At 56.6% G+C, this 20,027-nt stretch overlaps 1 protein-coding gene across 1 annotated transcript in view; it reads left to right on the plus strand.

Annotated features, from left to right (window-relative positions):
- NRXN2 (neurexin 2) overlaps positions 1–20,027 on the plus strand; it is a 97,779-nt gene that overhangs the window by 12,468 nt on the left and 65,284 nt on the right. Inside the window, 5 exon segments of the mRNA XM_021685004.1 lie at positions 4,791–4,820; positions 7,113–7,135; positions 7,137–7,185; positions 11,724–12,025; positions 18,587–18,631. Coding sequence (XP_021540679.1) covers positions 4,791–4,820; positions 7,113–7,135; positions 7,137–7,185; positions 11,724–12,025; positions 18,587–18,631 — 449 coding nt within the window.

The raw sequence follows: 20,027 nt of genomic DNA on the forward strand, positions 1-20,027 counted from the left end.
TCATTGGCCACCTAAGGGCTCCCTCTCCTGCCCATGCTTGGGGCCCCCCTAGGGAAGGATGTCTGGGGGTCCTCTTGGCTGCCTTGGCCCCACCTCTCGCCTGTTCCCTCCTTATTGGTTTGCTGGGGAGATCTAGCGGGCAGAGGGCAGGCCTTTCCACGGGCCAGTCTGCCGCCTGGCATGTCCTCTTCTTTAGGGAGGAGACCAGAGTGAGGGTGAAGGGATGGGGCTGGAGGATCTGAAGTGCCCGGAAGTGAGTGAGGAGACACCCTTTGGCCCAGCGCGGTGGAGGGAGCTTAAGAGGGCCATGCAGCCGGGGGCTGGGGGCTGCTTGGGTGAATCCGCTCTGGGTCTGAAGGATGCAGGCAGAGGGTGAGGGGGCCGTGTCCCCGCGTCCTTGGGTGTAGGTGGGTGGCACCTTCTCTGCTCTGACTGACACGTGCGCTGGGAGGTAGGGGCCGTCTGCTTCTTCTTTGGGCCCTGGCTGAGGGCCAGCGTTAGGGCAGGAACCTGCCTCTCTTTGGAGTCCCTCTGTCCATTCCTTCCCGGTCTTCTGTTTCATCTGCCTTCTCTCTCTCTCTCTGGTTTCTGTCTTTACCTTTCTTTTTCTCCAGGGCTCTGTCTCTGGACCTTTTTCTGTCTCTGTCTTTCCCCAGGCTCTCTCTGGGCTCCTGTCATTCTCCGAACCTTCCCCTCTCGCTTTGGTGTGCCCTGCTCCTTTTCTTCCTCTGGGGCTGGACGAGGTCGGGGAGATGGGAAAACTGGGAAGACTCGGTGGGCTGGTCCACGCGTGGAGGCTGGGCTGCAGGGGAGCTCATGCAGCCACTGGGGAGAAGGCAGGCAGCAAGGTGGGCGGGAGGTGGGATCCCATCCCCAAACCTGTCCCATGTTCTTTTCCTGGAGAAGCAAGAAGAGGGTAGTAGGAGTGGGAGGGATGCAGCAACTCTAGGCTGGGAGCTCCCTGGGCCTGGGCCCTGACATGAGAGGGGCAGGGGACAGCACCCAGGGTTGGGGAGTCCTGGGTGAGAAAGAAGGGGAGGGCTTTTGGCTGGAGTATGGGCTGGAATCCATTTTTCCTTGTGGTGTCTATGGTTTAGCTTGTCTCTTACTGATGTCTCTTCTCCTTGGGTGGCTTCAGTTCCCCTGGTCCTGGCGGGCAGGCACCCATCCGTGTGTGTGTGTGTATGTGAGAGAGAGAGAGAGAGAGAGAGTGTGTATCCGTGTGCACACGTGTTCCTCGGGCTCAGCGGCTCGGTTGTGTCCGTGTGCCTTTGTGCATGTCTGTACCTCTGAGCTTGTGTGCTCGCGCCTGAGTGTGTGTGCAGGTGCGTGCACGTCTGTCCTCGTGTCTTCTGTGGCGTGGCCACATCTCTGTGTGCCTCTGTAGGAGTGCCTGCATCTGAGTCTGCATCTCTGTGTGTCAGTGTTTACCTCTGTGTGCGTGAGAGAGTCTGTGTGTCTGCGTGGACGCAGCCTTCTGAGGGCTGGAGATAAGATTTAGTGCTGATGTGACTTTTACTTGCTCTTGATGTCATGTCTCCTCTGGAACAAAGGGAGAGATGGAGGGAGGGAGAGGGGAGGGGAATTGGCCCGAAGGGAGAGGCTCCTGGCGAGGCAGAAGGGGGCAGAAAGATGGGAGGAAGGAGGGGGCTAAGTAGAGGCAGGAGGAAGAAGTGGAGGGCGGGACAGAAAGGAGGGAAATCAGGGAGGGGAAAGAGCCAGGCCACAGAAGAAAGCAGGAGGCTGTTGGGGGGAGGTGACTGAGCCAGGAGGGGAGAGGAGAGGGACCATCAGTGCTTTCCCAAGCAAGCAGGGTAGCCGGGGACAAGAAGGGGAGCCGGCTTGGGGACACGTGGGGAATGAGCCCCTCTGGACACCACTGAGCCATTTCTTGGGGGTGGCGTGGTAGCCTGCTGGTTTGGAGGGAGCAGTGCCTGGGCCTGCGTGTTGGTGTGTGTGTGTAACACACCCAGGGGTGAGACGCATCTGTGCGTCTCTCTGTGAGGTGCCTGCTTGTGTGTCTGTCAATCTTGTCTCCTGTTGCCAACTTCCTTCTTTCGGTGCTGGTCCTTTTGGGCTTCTGGTAGAAGGGCAGGGACTGAGACTGGGAGTGGTTTCCGTGGGGGGCGGTGGCTGGGGCCTCCTCTGTGGCACAATGCTCTGGACTCTGCAGTTGAGATCTTGGAGTCTTCCGTGCCGCCTTCACCCTCTTTTCCCGACCCTCAATGCTGTGCCTCAGGCCTAGCTTTCTCCCAGGAACCCGGCCATCCTGCTCCGTAGCCCCTGACAACATCTCCTTTTGGGGATTCTGGTTGCCCCTCCTCCTTTCTCCCTAGCCTCTTGTAGCAGGGAGAGAAGACCCAGAAGCAGCCAGATAAAGTGCCCGAGGAAAGGACCCTTGGTAATGCCATCCGTCACTGCCAACCTCTTCTCCAGGGGGTGGGAGGAGGGGCCGATGCCACAGGTGGACGTGGGGAGGGCTTCCCCAGGCTGGCTGGGCAGGAGGAAGGAGCAGAGATTTCAGGCCTGGGGGATGGGGGTGGGGCGTGGGGTGGGGCGTAGTCTTTAGGGGGCGCACCTGCAGGCCAGACTGACCTGAGCCATGGGAAGACAGGGCAGGGAACCGTCCTCCCCTTCACCAAGATGGCTGGTGCTGTCACGCCTGAGGGAGCTGAGCAGCTGGTTGCCGTGGTGACAGAGGGATAGTGCCGCATGCTAATGAGGCTGCCTGGGAGCTGGGCAGCGGAAGGGTCTGCGAGGGGAGAGATTTGGCTCCGTCCCTACCCCACGCAGCGTCCCTACCCCACGCAGCCACTCAGGCCTTGGGGGGACAGAGCGCCAGTCCTAGGGCCTCCAGCTCCTGGGCCTGGATTTCCAAGGCTGGAGCCTACAGGCGAGGCTATTTCTGCCTGGAAGAGTTGGGTGAAGGTTTAGGGCTCTAGGTCTGGCTCCTGGATTTAGAAGGTTTGGAAGATGCTGGTAGACCTTGGGGAAAGTTTGTGGGGGACATTCAGAGCAAAGAGTAAGACTCAGTCCAAATGCTTGGTCCTCCCCTGTTTTATGGATGAAACCTTTGTCTTCCCAAGAGCTGTTCGATCCTGATGCAGCTGCCGTCCCCTCCCCCAACTGGCCTGAGCCGCAGAGGTGGGAGACGCATGCCTTTCCCCCAAGAGAGGAGAAGGGGGCGAGGTGAACTGCTGCCCACATCTACCACAGGGTCCAGGCCTTTGGCCCCTGGCCACTCCCTTCCTGACCTCCCGGAGCACAGGCATCCTGGCCTCTGCTTTGTCTCAGAGGCACCTGGAGTCCTTTACCTTGATAATCCCACTCTGGCCAGGCTTTTTGTCCCTAGGGCCACCCTCTCATTGCCACGGCACTGGGATGGTTTCCAAGGGCTGTTCCTTGCCCACCTTTTTGGCTAGAGACCTGGGATGCAGGGTGGGGGGAGAGGGAGGGCCTGGCTGGTCATGTCAGGGAGCCCTGGGACCTCAGCTTCGCTGGGGACCTGGTGCGGCCAGCCTCTCTGGGGGAGGGCTTTCTGTGGCTGGTGTTCTCTGGGGACTAGGGTGCTGATCCACTGGGCCAGAGTCTTTCCCCCTAAGGTTTAGGAAGGCACGGGTCAGGACTGACGAGGCTTTTTCGAGGGGCCGAGGTAACCCTGGAAAAAAAATCCCAGCCCGTCATCCCCTGAGTCTTGGAGATAGGACTTCTGTTTTCCATTTTCAAAATTCAGCTTTTGGCTCATCTCAGAGAGGGCCGGACCCGAGAAAGGGGGTCTGTAGAGAACTTCTGACCTCTCAGAGAGCCAGACCTCTTGCCCACAGGCCTTGGCTGTCCTCTTTGGTTCTTGCTGTCCCAGGGTGCGGGCCCTAGTCTCCTAGTCCTCCTTGTGGAAGGATCCAAGCTCAGGATCTCTGCTCCAGCATTTCCCATCCTCCTATCTGCTTGTGCTCTAACTTTGTCCTCCCGAGAGCCCCGCTTTCCTCATAGAATCCAGGAGCTCGGCAGTCCGTATGGAGGTTGTTGGGGAGGTGGGCAGCTGGGAGGACTGGGGCTGGACAGGTGCCTTTCCAAAGCCCACTTTGGTGGGAGATTCCTTCTAGGCCCAGGCCCTGCACACCCCCCTCCACCTTCTCTGCCAGCCTCACAGGGTGAGGGCGGGGGGGTGGTGGGGTCGGAGGTCCCCCCTGTCCACTTAATCCCGCGCTAACAGGACACTCTCTCTCTCTCCAGGTGGCTTTGATTTTTGTGTCGTGTTTTATTTTCTCCTCCATCCGAATCGTTTTTTCTCGTTGACTGTTTTTTTTTCTCTCCGCCTCCCGGAAGAAAAAAAAAAGAAAAAAAGAAAAAGGAAAAAGCAGACCTCCCAGCCTCATGCTTCTCCTCCTTTTCCTTTTTTTTTTTTCCGGCAAGAAGAAAAAAAAGAAACCAAAATCTCCTCTCTCCCCTTGCAGTGACTCCCTGCCCCAACCCTTCCTCTGGTTCTGCCTGTACCCCCTCACCCCCTCTCGTACCCCCCCCACTCCCTCCCTCTCTGTCCCCCCCTCGTGCCCTCCACCCTGTTTCCGGCATCGGGGCCCCTCTCCTCAGCTTCCAGGGCTGGGGGCTTTCCCCTCGATGCCTGTCACAAGTTAAAAAGGGTTTTTAAATTGTGGCAGCAAAAGCTTTTTTTCTCCCCTCTCTCTGGCTGATTTTGATGACTCGTGTTTTCTTTGTTTCTTTCCCCTTTTCTTTCTTTTTTCTCCTTTTTTTTTTTCCCTTTCTTTCTTTCTCCCCTTCCCCTTTCCAAGGTCCGGCTCACCTGACGTTAAACAGCGAAGGTATGGTTTGAAGTTCTGGTTTGGATTGGATTGGATTGGATTGCCCCCAACCTGCAACTGGATTTTCTGTTCCTCTCCCTGCCCCCTCTCCCTGCCTCCTCCTGTCCCACTGCCTTCCTGTCCTTCCTGCCCTTCCTGCCCTTCCTGTCCGCTGCCTCTGTTGTCTCTCCGTGTTCTGGGACTGGGGTGCTGGGGTGGGGGCGGGGCCGGCCCCCAGTCTGTGCTCTCCCCTCCCCCGCCCTCCCTGCTGCTCTCCATCCGCGCTCATGTCACCTTGGTTTCTGACATCAAGAGATGTTGCAACTCCTGCCGCTGTCTCCAAGTCACCCTTTTGCGTTTTCCTGGTAGTGTATCTTCTTTTCCCCTTCTCATGGTGGTGTTTTATTTCCTTCCACTCATTCTGATCATTCTTTCTTTTCTGTGGACCCAAGTACAAAGAGAAAAGCATGGGCTGGAGGAAGAGGCTTCTAGGCAGCCTCGCAACGCTCCCCCTGCTGCTGCGGGGTGTCCCCTCTGTCCACAGCGGCAGCGAAGCAGGGAGAGGCAGGGGATTGGGGTGCAGGATGCCCCCTTTGCACAGCTGTCCCACCATCTGCCCTCACCAACATCTCTTGACCCTGTTTGACAGATGAGGACATTCAGGCCCAGAGAGATGAGGTGACTCGTTAGTGATTATATGGCCTTTAGTCGGTGGTACCATTGGGGCTGCTTCTCTATTTTTAGTCTCCCTTCAACCAAGTCCCTACCATCTTTAAAAGCCCGGTGTTGAGCAAACCTGACAGCCCAGGGATCCTGACTGTGATCCCCCCCCAGCGCTGAGCTCTCCCTGGTCTCCCCATCCCTGATTCTTGAGCTCAGGTATTCTGGACCCTTAGGCACTGCTCCCCAAGCCCAGGGCGGTCCTCTGTCAGGGCTCATCTTCTGTAGAGGAGGGTCTTTAGTCTATAGGCAGGAGAGGCCTAGAGGACGAAGACTGGGCTGTGGGGAGAGATTCAGATCTGGAATTTGGGATGGATTTAAGTCTGGGAAGGTAGGGGCCTGGGATTCTTGCAGGGTTGTGAAATCATGGCAAAAACTGTGGGGAAAGGAGGCGTCCCGAGGGGGTGGTCAGGCCAGGGTTGGTTCACTCACCTCCTTCTTGCCTCTCAATGCCTGGTTCTGGGGCTCTTGGCAGTGGCACACCTTTGTCACAGATGAAGACCCAAAGGATCCAGAGCCCCGCTTCCCCCCTCCCCTGAAAGGTCCACAGCTCAGGTGTGATTCTAGCTTCACTTGTGGGGATTTGGGATTGAGGTGGAATAAGGGCCCAGACACAGTTTAAACTCCATTCTCAAGCCATCCTGTGGGGCTGGCAATAGGTGTGGGGGCCCGGGAGCCAGGCACTGAGTGCACGAGTCACTGTCGTGGGTGGGGGGTGTGGAGAGCTCAAGCCAGCCTGGAACCCAGTGTGATAACATGTGTCTGCGGGGGCTTTGGAGAGGAGGCCTGAGGGTTGATGAGCTGCATGGGGGGGCGGGGGGAGGTGGGAAGTGGGAAGTCAGCCCTGAGAAAGGCCTTCCCTACATACATGATGAGCTCCAGTCAGGCAGAACCTCTCTTGGTGTGCATAGCCCTGCTGAAGGCCCGAGAAACAGACACAAACCATGGCCCTGGCCCTGGGAAGCCCCATGATCTGATCTAATTGGGAAAGCAGGGGACAGAGGTGACAGTAAGAACGCTCACTACTAAGTGAGCCAGATGTAGATGGAGAATCAGGTTTGCCTTGAGGACAGGCCAAAGAACACAAGAGGCCTTTGGTGTGTGAATCAGGAAGGTCTGGGAGGAGGGGTGCCTTTGTCAGGCTTTTGGAGGAATTGAAAAGCATGAACTCCCGCCCTGCAGAGAAGGTGCGAGAAGATGCAGAGTGGGGAGGAGAGTGAGCTGAGAATCTGGAAGTAGAAGCTTAGGGGCCTGCAGGTCCCCAGGGCTGGCCTATTTGCATGTTCTTGGGAAGGAGGAGCTCCTGAACCAGCAGGGAGCCCCCTGCTCCTCCCTGCAGTCTCCCCACCCCTGGGCCGAGGGCAGAAGTTGGTGGCTGTGAGTCTCACAGGGTCTGTGGGCCTGTTGGGTTTGTCATCTGGCTCCTTCCCCAGAGGCCCCGAAGCAAGTGAGTCCCCAGAATAGCACCCCCGTGCCCCACCTGTACCTCCAAGCAGGACCTCTACCCTGGAGAGGGCCTTCCATCACCTCAAGGCTGGGGTGGGACTGGCTGGGTAACCCCCTGTGCCTGACCCCCCAATTCTGCTTCTCCAGTAGGGTCCTTACTGTTCTCCGAGGGGGGGGGCCGGGAGAGGAGGAGCCGGCGATGTGCACCAGCCAACGAAAGGTCAGTGACCCCACGGTCCCCAGAGAGCCCAGCCCTCACCCCTTGCAGGCTAAATGCACTTCCTTGCGGGGGGCAGCTGAGTCAACAAAGGTGTGCCCCTTTGTCCCCGCTCTGAGGTCCATGGCCTGCATCCCTGGGACCTGCCCTGGTGTGAAGGGCCACAGACTTCCATTTCTTCCCAAATCTCAGTTGTCCTGATGACCTTTTTCTAGAACACAGATGACTTTTGGTGGCAGATGTTCAGGCCTGTCTTTAGAAAGTATCTGGAAAGCAGGGTAAAGAAGCGGGGTACCTCCCCCATTTAAGCATCAAATTCTGGAAGCCTGCTAGGTACCAGAAGCCTGGGGGGATTCTGGTTAGGAGATGAGGCCTTTATAATAGGTATGCATCCCCTAAATGAGCCTTCACCACCCTTTGTGGAAGGCCTCATTGCCCTGGGTTTACAGATGGGGAAACTGATGCTTGCCTGAGCCCCCGCGGCTGGCTTTCGGTCCGTCTCAGGGCTGTGTAGTTTCTCAGCGACCTTTTCTGCACTCAGGCTGCTTCTCTTAAGAGAATCTCTTTCCTGGGCGCCTGGGTGGCTCAGTTGGTTAAGCGACTGCCTTCGGCTCAGGTCATGATCCTGGAGTCCCTGGATCGAGTCCCGCATGGGGCTCCCTGCTCGGCGGGGAGCCTGCTTCTCCCTCTGACCCTCCCCCCTCTCATGTGCTCTCTCATTCTCTCTCTCAAATAAATAAATAAAATCTTAAAAAAAAAAAAGGAGAATCTCTTTCCTAAGGAGTTCAGGGGGGCAGTTTGGCAACCCTCAAGGAGCTCAGTGGGTGCCAAGCCCTGGGGCTATTGCATCCCGAGTCCCGTCTTTGCTCCCTAGTACGTGCTGGGCTGTTGGCTTGGTTTTCCGCCATCCCTGCCTTCTTCCCGACTATTCGGTGTCTCTCTCAGCCCACTCTTGAGAAAGTGGCCGGGACCTCTACCCCGGAAGTCTCCCCGGAACTCTGCAAGCAAACCCACACGCTGCTCGCTGTCGCATTTGTCTATGCGTCGATTTTCTCTCTCGCCGTTATCCTGCATCATTACTGTCACTCCCCTGTTTGCCTCCTCCTCCCCCCAGACCGAGCCCCCTGAGGGCCGGGGTGGGCTGTTGTCGTTTGTACTCCCCCAGTGCTTTTCACAGCTCCTGGCACTTCTGCGGGCACGCGCTCGGCAACTTTATTTTAAATGGGTGAATGGTCTCTGTTCTCAAGGGGCTCATTGACATTCTAACAAATAACTACAAGAAAGCGTGGTCCATGCAAAGTGTATGAAAAGTGCAGACTTTGTCCAAGAGGAGTTAACTTATTCATTCATTTAGAGAGAGAGACAGCACGCACATACACACACACACACACAGTTACACACCAGTGCAAGAGTCATTTATTAGCGGCATAGTTTACAGTTTACGAAGCTCCATCCCGTCTGTTCTCCTTCTAGATGGCACAGCAACCTGTGAGGTAGGTCAGCGGTCAGCCCCTTTGTCCAGAGGAGAAAGCTGGGGCTTAGAGATTTGCCTCTTGGTCAAGGTCACCAAGCTGGTGGAAGAGCCAGCATTAGTGCCCAGGTCTTCTTTCTCACATCACACTTCCTCTCCAGGGAGCAGTACAAGATGTTACTAGGCAGTAAGTGCCAAATGAGCAGAACAGACAGCTGGAGTGCTTGAGAGTAGGGAGGGGCGACGGAGGACTGGAGACCTTCCCAGAGGAGGGCTTTGAGCTGGGCCCGGAAAGGAGGCCACTGCTCTGTCCCTCACGGCTCTGTGACAAGTGGTCTCTAGCCACGTTCAGCTTGACTGGGGGCACTTGTGGGGCTCCCCACTCCCTGACCACAGGAGGTGAACAAGTGCCGGGGGGGGGGGGTGGGGGGTGGGGGGTGGGGTGGGGGTGGGCATCAGGAGCTGCCATTGTTGCTCAGGCACGGCGGGGAGTTGTAGTTCCTGGAGATGGTGGGTGACAGCGCCCCCTGGTGCTTTAGGTCTGGCTCCTCCCAGGTCTGGTTTGCGGCCCCCTGAGCACCCTGGGTGGGCATCCTTATGGCCACAGAGACCCCCATCAATCCCTTGAGGTCCTGCTGCCCTCCTCCCCATCTGGGGTCTGTCTCTGTCCTTCCCACCGTCTTTGGGTTGTCTTGTTCACATTTGCTCACCTCTGTTCTGTCCCTCTCTTCCAATTCTTTCCCACCCTGTCTGGCTGCTGCAAGCCTCTGTCCATCTCTGGGCCTATCCGGGTTGCTGGTGCAATTGGAGAACGCGTAGACTCCTCCGACTCCATGGCTGGCTTTGCCTCCTCTCCTAGGAGATCCCAGGCAGGGCCCAGAGGAATTGAGGAATGGCCATGTTTCTTCATTTCGCCTTGGCAGCTGTGGTCCAGCCCCTGGCCCTCCTCTCTGGTCTCTTTTGTTCTGTCTCCGTCACTTCTTCACGTGATTGCTTTATCCTTTCTTTCTGTTTGACTGTCCCTTTAATGATAGTTCCTTTGACTGCAGTGAAGGTGAGGGAACAGGAGGGGAGGCCTGGCTTCTGGGAAGGACTACTACATGTGGCAAACCCAAGGTCAAACACGTCCCCTTCTCTGGTCCTTGAGCCCCCTGGCTCTGCCAGGACTTGGGCAGCAGGCCTGGTTGCTATGGAAATGGCCAGGTCCCGAGAAAGCCTTGGCTTCCATTCCCTAGAGGCCCCTGTCCCCCTTCCTTGCTGGCCCCGTTCCGTCCCCCTCTCCTGCCCGCCCTCGGGTCGCTGCTTGTCTTTAACCAGCTGCTTCACTCTGTCACCTCTTGCTCCATCCGAGCTCTGAGCCGGCTCCATGTTCCTTCTGCCCCCAATGGCCATCTTTCCCCCTCTCTGTGGTCCCCCTCTGCGTGGCCCTTCTTCCCCACATCCCCTTCCCATCTCTGCCTGTCTCCCCTTTGTTTTCTGGCCCTTCTCGCTGGAGCCCGAGGGTAGGCAGAGTGGGGTTCCAACTGTCCCCTGTTGCTCCTGCCCCCACCAGCTTCGTGGCCCTGTGGCCTCAGGAAACCGGGCCTTGCCAGCTGCAGTGGGTGCAGTGCCAGGCTCTGGGGCAGCAGCTGGTGCCTTGGCACCCAGAGGCAGTGAGGATGGAGTCTATGGGCAGCGTGCCCGGAGGGAGAGAAGCAGGGCTGTTGTGTGCCGGGGAGGGGCATCTGCGGGAAGCGCACCCGGGTTGCGGCCGCTCCCACACGTGGTGCTTGCTACTGTGGCCAGGCTCACAGGGGCACAGGTGTCTTCAGAGGGCTGTGCGTGCGCCCTGGCATTGTTCCCTGCTCCTTCCTGGGCCTGGTGGCCTAGACTGAGAACCCCTGCGCTCATGAGGGCCTGAGGCTGGCCATCCCTGCCCTCATCCACCCTGTGACATGCGGGATGAGCCATTGCAGCTCTGTGTGTTGGGGAGAAGTGAGTCCCTGTCATTGTCCAGGTCCTCTGCTCTGCCCTGACTCTGTGTCCCGTTCTCTTCCTCCCGTGTGTTCTCTAGCTTGTGGAGGTGTGGGGCTGGGACCCCAACGTCCCTCTGCACAGCTGTTGTCCTGTCAGTTGTCACCCACTTACAGACGCTACAAATCCCTAGCGTCTCCCAGTCTTTTTTTGCTTCTGCTTGAAAAGTGCTCTTGGAGGGAGCCCTGTGCCAGGTGCTTACACACACACGCGCGCATGCACGCACATGCACGCACATGCGCACAAGAACCACAGCCATCTGCTGGCTTTCAGGGGTCCTACCCCTGCCCTCTGGGCCCCTCAGAGGCTCTCTGCCTAGGGCCCGTCTGCACTCGCCTCTTAGGTTGGAGTAGAAGATGGGGCTGGGGATGGTAGCCGGCCTGCGGTCATCTGTATAAGCCTCACCTGGTGGCCCACAGCTCCCTGGTGCATATCGCTGTCACCTGCATTGTCCTCCCGTGTGTCTTCCCAGTGCCTTACCCCACCCCACCGTTCCCATCCTCCTCTTCTGCTCCCTGCCGCCTAACAGGCCTGCTGCTCCCATCCCCCCACAAGAGGCCTGAAACTGCCCCGGGCACTGAGAATGACCATCACCAGAGAAGGGGCAGGGGTGGGAGGCAGGCTGTGCTCAGGAGACCCTCGTGCCCCAGCCTTAGGGGAGGCACTCCAGGGAGAAGGCAGGTGGAGGCTCTTCCGCATCCCTTTGTTCAGGGGAGTGGCCGATGAGGGTTGGCCGGGGAGGAGAGAATGCAAACGTCCGCTTTTCCTGGCCCCGTGGCAGCTAAATTGTCACTTGTCAGTGTGAGAGCCACTTAGCAGCCTCCCGCTTTGGAAATGGACACGGGCAAAGTGGACTTCTGACAGTCAAGACGTCCGGGTCCAGAGAGGAGGGTGGACAGGCCGGGGGGATGGAAGAGGGCCTGAAGCTTGCAGAGGGGGCTGTGGGGCTCCCGCCAGCGCCTAGGATTCGTGCCCCGGGCTGTTGGAGGGGCCGCGGGAGGTCTGGCATGCCCAGCCCCACTCAGCCTCTCCCGTTTCCCCGCACCGCGGCATCCAGGCAAGGAGGAGTTCGTGGCGACCTTCAAAGGCAACGAGTTCTTCTGCTACGACCTGTCACACAACCCCATCCAGAGCAGCACGGACGAGATCACGCTGGCTTTCCGCACGCTGCAGCGCAACGGGCTGATGCTGCACACGGGCAAGTCGGCCGACTATGTCAACCTGTCCCTCAAGTCTGGGGCTGTCTGGCTGGTCATCAACCTGGGCTCAGGAGCCTTCGAGGCCCTCGTGGAACCTGTCAACGGCAAGTTCAACGACAACGCCTGGCACGACGTCCGGGTCACCCGAAACCTGCGCCAGGTAGGGGGAGCGAGAAGGAGGCGGGGGTGGGCAGCTGTGCTGGGGCAGATGGGAGCGTGGCGAGGCGGCAGCCTGCACTGTGGGTGTGAGGCCTCAGGGCCTGGCCCATGAGGTGTGGTTCTGGAGAAGTTCCAGGCTTGGGGTGTGAGGGCCCAGGAGCACGGGGCCGCGGGCAGGCTGCAAGCAACAGGAAGCCCAGTGGAGAGGAGTCTGCAGAGCTGCCTGGGGCGGGGGCCTGAGGGAAGGGAAAGGGCCTGGCTCACACTGGTGGCCGCTGCTAGGGTTTCAAGGGCCCCAGGCTAAGAAGTCAGGTGACCTGGCAGGAGGGCAATTTGGGAGACGGGAGGAGGGCGGTAGAGCCTGGGTGGGTGGGCCCTGGGAGCCTGTGGAAAGGCTCTGGCCTGGCATAGTAGCTGTGGGTACCCTGATTCTAGGGCGGAAGGGTGCAGATGTACATGTGGGGACAGAGTGCGGCCTGCCCTCAGGCAGGGCCTTTCTAGAGCAGAGGCAGGGATGCGGTCCGGGCAGGGTCGATGTGCGGCAGGTGTGAGGAGAGCAGGACTGCAGGGCGTGCTTGGCCCCGCCTCTCCTCAGGGCTGCACACTTCCTTCTCCTTGCTCTTCCCGGCGGGCCCAGCAGCCCACGGCGATCTTTCCGTGGCCCCCGGGCCCCTTGCAGGAGCCCAGAGGAGGCCCTTGGGTCAGCCCCTGCAGGAAGGACGAGATTCTTCTCTCCGGTGGCTCCTCAGCTCTGGCTCCCAGATGGGCTGCCTGGAGAGGGCATCAGCTCTACCATCTTCGTGGTGGCCTCCGTGCCACTTATAAGGCCCAGGGTGGCTACGGTGGGTGAGGCCATCTCTCTGGCCAGGCTTCTGCTTGACACCCCACCCCCCAGCCCCCTGTTCCGGTCCTGCAGGTTCCTGCCTCAAGCAGAGTCCCAGCCAGACCCTTTTTCACACCCAGCGCTGCCACTGTGCATCCAGTGATGCTTGTCTCCACCTCCTGACTCCTTTTTCTGTTCACTCAGGCAGGAGCCAGGGGCCCGGGCTTCTGCTGGTCCTTTTCTCTTGGATGCACTGCTTTCTCTCGCAGCGAGTGGCTGGGAAGCTCATCCAGCTCCATTTCCAGCAGGCTCAGTGCCGCCAGAAACGTGGACCGTCTCTGTCCCGGGAGGCACTTAACCGCTGCTGGGTTAGGCCTCCTCTTGCTAGTTACCTTCTCTGTACTTCCTAGTTCTAGCCTTCCTCTGCCTTTCCTCCTCATAGTCCTCGCCGTGCTCCTTCTCCCCCCGTCCTCCCTGACGGGCTCCTCCGTGGGAGTGGGGATCCTGGCTGACCTCACACTCTTCCTACCTGTTCTTCACCACCACTGGGGGATGATTGAATGGGGAATCCTCCTCCTTTGGCGCCTTTCACCTTGCTGGGAGGCCTCTGTGACTAATCCTGCTGCTCTCTCCTGAGCCTGCTGCTTGCCATGGCTGTGGGGCTCCTACCTATGGGCCTGTTCTCTGTGCTCCCCGTCCTCCATGGGGTACCAAGCCCGGTGCCATGCCTTGCTTCACGTCACATCGTTCTCTGACCCCGTCAGAGGGCGGTCCTGTGTTGTCTCTATTGTCGCAGCGCACCTGAGTGTGTCCCATACATTTGTCCTACTTGTAGGTGCCATACACACAGCGCCTGCTGGGGGGCGGAGGGCTTGTTTTGGTGCTTCTTGCTGGTTTTCCCTCCGCAGGACCGGTGCTGTCACCCGGTACTAACCTCTGGCAACACGCTGCAAGCCCAGGGTCCCCATCCACGTGTTGCTGGTCAATAAACATATTGTGCATCCACAATGGGTACAGAGGGAAAAAAGGCAGTCCACGCCCTCCCAGCCCTTCGGCTCCCGAGGAGACAGGAGGAGTCTGTTAAAAGTGAGCAGAGCATGGGGCGCCTGGGTGGCTCAGTCGTTAAGCGTCTGCCTTCGGCTCAGGTCATGATCCCAGGGTCCTGGGATCGAGCCCCTCATCAGGCTCCCTGCTCAGCAGGGAGTCTGCTTCTCCCTCTTCTACTCCCCCTGCTTGTGTTCCCTTTCTCGCTGTGTCTCTCTCTGTCAAATAAATAAATAAAATCTTTAAAAAAAAAAAAAGTGAGCAGAGCAAAGCTACACGAGTGCCAAGGGAGCAGCAGGGACCTTAAAAGTCCTAGGAGCTTGAGAGTCACCAAGAGGAGACTAGGGGAGGCGGATGGGGTCTGGCCTCAGCAGTACTGAGTGTAGACAGTGACCCACGGTGGCCTCTTCCTCGGGCTCCCAGAGTCGGGGGTTCAGGCTGGTAACTGCTGAAAATCACTTCCCCCTGGCCTTTATTTTATTTTTTTTTTGAAGTTTTATTTATTTATTTGAGAGAGAGAGAGCGTGCACCTGAGTGGGAGGAGGGGCAGAGGGAGAGGGAGAGAGAATCTCAAGCAGACTCCCAGCTGAGCACGGATCCCAACATGGGGCTCGATCTCAGGATCATGACCTGAGCTGAAATCAAGAGTCGGACACTTAACCAACTGAGCCACCCAGGTGCCCTTCCTCCCCTCCCCGGTCTCTTTTACGACGGGTCAGAGCAGAGTCCGGTCATGGTGACCCCAACACAGGCCTTCAGGGCCAAAGAGGGTGTCTGCACAAAGATTTTGATTGAGAGTGCTGTTTAGGAAGGGTTTCTGGAGGGATCCACATCCATACATGCGAGGTGCAGTCCTGTTTTGGTCACTGTGACGATCCCCGAGAAGGTCAGCCTCGGGCTTGTGCTCTGGACTCACTGTCCCCACTCAAGGCCCAGTCTGTGGCCAAGTCCATCCTTACCAGGCCCTTCGAGTCCTTGCCTGTTTTTTGGGCAGCTCCTGTCATCCCTAGAGCTGTGGTTCTCAACCAAGGACAGCATGTCCCCTCAGGCCCCCTGGGGAGACACTGCTGATGAGACACTGCGTTCCCGCCCTGTCATCACATTCCTTCAGCGTGGTCCATATTCGTGTTCATTTCTTCTCTCTACCAGGTGGTCCCCTTCTTGAGGGCTTAAAACCAGCAGCTAGTGTGCATTTGTAGCTGTTTTTCAAGCATTTTTCTGGTTCGTTTAGGCGCTTTCTTGAAGCTGGTTGGTGAGATTTTGGACATGAGGACCCGGCCGATCTATTTCACCCGAATATCGAACTGCCTCTGATGCCCTGGGAACAACTCCTCTTCCCTTACAAACCAGAGGAAAGAAAGCCTCTCCCTCCACCCCTCTGAATTGTCTCAGGACTGTGTTCCTTCTTTTCACAGCGTTTCTCGGAAGACACTGACAATCTCTTTTCTTTTTTGTATCTCACCTAATTTTCATGAACCATCCTGTGCAGTGGGACATATTCTCATTTTATCAATGAGCAAATCGAGACTCCACAGGTTAGAGAGCTTGCCCCCCCCCCCCCATTATCCGCTTAGGAAAGGGTAGGACTGGAAGTCCGAAGTCAGTCTGACTTCGAAGCTACGCCCATTTTCCTGCCTCCCAGGGAGAGCCTGGTTGTTGTCGCTAGAGCAAAGTGCAAAGGCTGCTCGAATTCGTAATTTGTCTTGTGGATCTGCCATTCTTAGATGTTCCCGAATCTCAAAACCATCTGAGCGTTCTGAATACCTCTCTGAAAAATGGGTCCCCGCGATCCCTGAGTAGAGTGAGCGCCTCTTCTCTGTCCCGAGCTGCTCTTCCTCAAGCTCTGCGAAGGTTGCCTTCATCCAGAGTTCTGTGATTTATGATTTGTGTGTAGAGTCCCCGTCTTGGCTTTCTTGAGGGGTCAGAGCTACAGCCAGAGTTCAAGGGAGGGAGGGGGGCTGAGTTGCCCCTGGATATAATGGCTGAGCCCCCCGCCCCCCCATGACTTGATGCCTTCTTCCTTCCTCCTTCGCTGTCATTCTTGTGCTCTTGGACTCCAGGAGCCCTCTGTTTCTAGAGTGGGGGAAGAGCCTTTACCACTCATGTGCTAGTGGGAAGCCTTAGTCTTCCGCATCCTGGCATTCCGGAAGGCACGGGCTGCTGTGGACCCCTTCCCTGTCCTGTGTCACAGGCCGCCAGGAATGGCTTCCAGGACCCTCTCCACTCTAGTTAATTTGGCCACAGTCGCCTTGGGTTTTGGGTTCTGGACCTGCCACGGCCTCACCTACTCCAACCTTGCTATTTTTCAGAGGAAGCCAGGATGTCCTGACATTAGCGGCAGGCCCAGGCTTTGAACTCACCTCTTTCCTCTCAATCCTGTTTCTGAATTTGCTGTTCTACTTGTTAAGAATTAGTTGTCCAAGAAAGTTGAAAACTTTTTTTTTTTAATTTTAGTCTCTGCAACCAGTTCTAGTTCAAAAAGAATAATAGTAGTTGGATTTTTACATCTAATCCCCAACCCCCCCCACCCAATGCCTTTTTTTTCTGCATTGCTAAACTAGTCAGGGATATCAGACAACTCTTACCTTTTTGGGTGCAACTGATTTAGCTGCCCTGAAACTAATTGTCCCTTGTCCTGACTGTTTGGCCTCTTTACTTCGCGACAGTCCCACCAGCCAGCAGTACTAATTCTCGTATCCTGGGTTAGCCCCTCTCACTGGTCACTGCACCTGACATTCGACTCTTGCCTTCCCGTTATGTAAACTGCTTCTGCATCCGTAATAATTGATATTGGTTATCCGGCACTTCTTCTAGCTGCTAAATATAGAATTCTGTTATTTTTCATTATACGAGGCCCTTATTAATTGTCTTTCTGAATTAGTCCTGCGCCCACCAGTGATAATAATGCTGCAACTAATGGATCTGTCCCTAGAATACTTCTTGAAATCACACTCTCGGGTGTGCAGTTTAGTGTTTAATGGACATGGAGCAATAGTGTCCCACCATTTCTGATACCCTCCACGAAGCTGCCTCAGTCCCTTTGATTTCTCCTCCACAATGACAAGGGTTATTGGGAAGGTGATTGTTGCCTCTGCCTTTAGCCTTGAGAAGAGAAAATAAACAGGGCCACATGGGGGTGGGGACTCTAGAGACTGGGATAGAAGAAGCTGGCTTATGGCTTAGGGAGGAGTGAGGGGTTTTAGAGGTGGGTGGGCCTCTGTGTTCCTTTTTATGGTGTGGTGTGTGGGGGATATGGATTTCTGGTGCTGGCTGGGGGGAGTGGAGGCTCAGGGGTCTGTGGGTGTGCATGGAAGGAGGCTGGGCTGCTGGGAAAGCCTCACCAATTCCAGGGGCTTGCAGGGGTGGTGGTGCGGGCACTTTATTCCAGGATGGGTGGCTGCCCAGAGGAGTGTAAGGGACCGAGGGTGCGGTGTTTGAAGAACCTGAGGAACTTTAGGGGGGAAAAATGGGTTCTGGAAAGTCAAATTAGGCAGGAAGGAGGGATCAGTGATGAGTGGGAGAGAGGAAGGAGAGGAATGAGATATGCCGTGAACATGAGCCCTCTGCCAGCCCTTGGAGGGCAAAGTTTCCTTTTCTCTGTTCTGGTGGCAACTCTATCTCTCTGCTTTTCTCAAGGAAGAGAAACAATAAAAGAGAACCTGCCCCCTTCCCTCCATGACTCCCTGGATCGATTTGCCTATCCTCCATGCCCAGGAAAAGCAGACCCCTATATCCCTTTCTATGCTCCTTGGGAACCTCTTCCTTTTGCCTCCAAATGAAATTGCCTCTCATTCTAGCCAGTCCTGTGATTCTCTAGGGGCGTTGGCCACCTTCTCCCAGCCTGACAGCCAGCTGGCCCATCACCAACCAGTTAACCCATTAACTCGATACGGTCACTGGTCAGCCAGTTGGCCAGTTCTCTAGAAGGCCATCTGGTTGACCAGTTAGCCAACAAGACATTGTCCATTACCTGAGTCAATAGCCCATCCCTTTCTCGCATCCCTTGTCCCCCTACCCTTCCTTCTCCTCAACTCCCTAACATTTCAGCTGAAAGGACTTACTAATACTGCATAACTGGGTCTGCTTCTTAACCCTCTGCCTTCCCTCTCTCACCCTCTGTTGGAAAACCCCGTTGCCGACTCTGTGTGTGTTACTAACACGCTTATAACCCAGGGGACCAAGGGATGGCAGGGACAGGTGGGGTGAGGTATGAGTGAAAAACCGAACTAACCTTTCTGTCTCATTGCGGAATGTCGGCCATCTTTAAGTCTTTGCTTTCCTGGTCCAGTTCTTTTGTTGTTTTCTTCTCTACTAACCAAGGTCTTTAACTGTTCCCCTTCTCTGCAGCCGGCTCTTCCGGGGGGGGTTGGGGGGGGGGGCAGAGGAATCCAGAGGAGGGGTTGGGAGGGGGGATTGGGAGAAGAAGGGATTTAATTTTTTTGTGTGTTTTATTTCTCCCTCCCATTATAATTTAATTTTCTTTAAACAAAATGTTTTAGCTGAGCCTAAGGTGGGAGGGTCTGAACCACCAACCAAATATATATGGATATATATTTTTCCTCCTTCCTTGAGTTTCACAGTTGGTCATTTTATTTATCTTTTCTTTTCGTTCTGTTCTTTCGTTGTTGTCTTTGTTGTTGTTGTTGTTGTTTTTTTTTGACCCCCCCCACCCCCTCCCCCATATCTCCGGTGAAGCACGCAGGGATTGGACACGCTATGGTAAACAAACTGCATTATCTGGTAGATATCACTCTAATTGTCTTACCGTTTGGTTTGCCGTGGGTTTTTTTAACTGTTCGATTCTCCCTCTTTTGTTGGTTCCTTTCCCCATTTGGTTTTGGTTGTTTTGCTCTTCCGATTGTTTTTGGCGTTCTGGACAATCTTTAGATTTTGCTTCTCTCTTTTAGTTTTCCTCTTTCCCTTTTCTTTCTTTTTTGGCCCAAACTCAAATCCAAAAGACAAATGGAAATCGAGGAATTTGGCCTGTCCCTGCCCTAACCCTGACTCCTGAATTCAGATTCCTGGCCAGAGAGACCCGGGGGCAGGCCCCATGTTCATCGGCTCTGGTTAGACCAGCCCCGATGCCAGGCTGCTGATTTCTATTGCTTTATTTTGTTCCTTTTCCCCCATACCCCCCGCTCCCTCGTTTTTTCTCTTTGATTTAGTTTCTTTCTTGGTCTCCTGAAAATCCATGGAAAACACCATCCCATGACATGCTACGCTCTGGTCACTGTCAGCTCCTGGACAGGCCCCTCCAGTTGGGAGTGGGGGGCTGGGGCTGAGCCTCCAGTGGCAGCCAGCTGGGCAGATTCCTTGAAGGGGGGGAATGGCCCTGGGAGATGCGGAGGGGCCCGGGACCAGTTCATACCAGTTTGGGCGCTGTCCTATGCTGGCTGCCAGGGAAGAGGTGACATCCCCTCCCTCCCTCCTCAGCCTTGAGGGTTCGTGGTTCTGTCTCCCCCAACATTTGCATGGCATGAATGGTCTTTTCCCCCCAGGAGGGATAGCGGCCAGTTCCCCCCACTGCTCTGCTGTTCTGACTAACACTGTGTTTCACACTGTCTTCCTTCTGCCCCCCCCATCTCCCCTGACCTCTGTCCCCCTGCCTGTCCTGCATGGCCTCTGACGGGGTGGTTACCTTCCCCGGTGAGGGGATGAGAGGAGGAGGTGCAGGAGGGGTGAAGTGGGGCTCCGTGTTGCCAAACTCCTCTGTTTGGGTTGGGCTCAGTCCCGGTGAGTGTTGGTGTGGGTGTCCGTGTAAACGCAGCTGGTGTGTGTTGGTGTGTGGGTGCGGCTGTGGGTAAATGTTGGTGTGACATTTAGGGGGTGTTAGTGGGAGACTGTGCTGTGTGTCTGTGGGCTTCTGCTGGTGACTCCTCACGTGTGAACGCTGGTGTGAGCTGCGGGCTGTGGGACGGTGTGGAGGTTTGACCCTGGGCAGGGCTCTGGGGGGAGGCGAGCAGTGGGGGCCGGCCCTCAAGTCTTGCGCTGTGATGGGCAGGAGCAGGGCAGGAGCTGGGGCGGGCCCTTTGCTGCCGCCTTGCCTCGGCGTGTGTGCCTGCCCGCTGTGCTGGTGCCCTCCCCTGGGATTCCCTCGCGCCTGCCCGTCCCAGCTCTGCAGCGGCAGGCAGTTAGT

The sequence above is a fragment of the Neomonachus schauinslandi genome, chromosome 11 (assembly GCF_002201575.2).
Source record: "Neomonachus schauinslandi chromosome 11, ASM220157v2, whole genome shotgun sequence".
Taxonomy (NCBI): domain Eukaryota; kingdom Metazoa; phylum Chordata; class Mammalia; order Carnivora; family Phocidae; genus Neomonachus; species Neomonachus schauinslandi.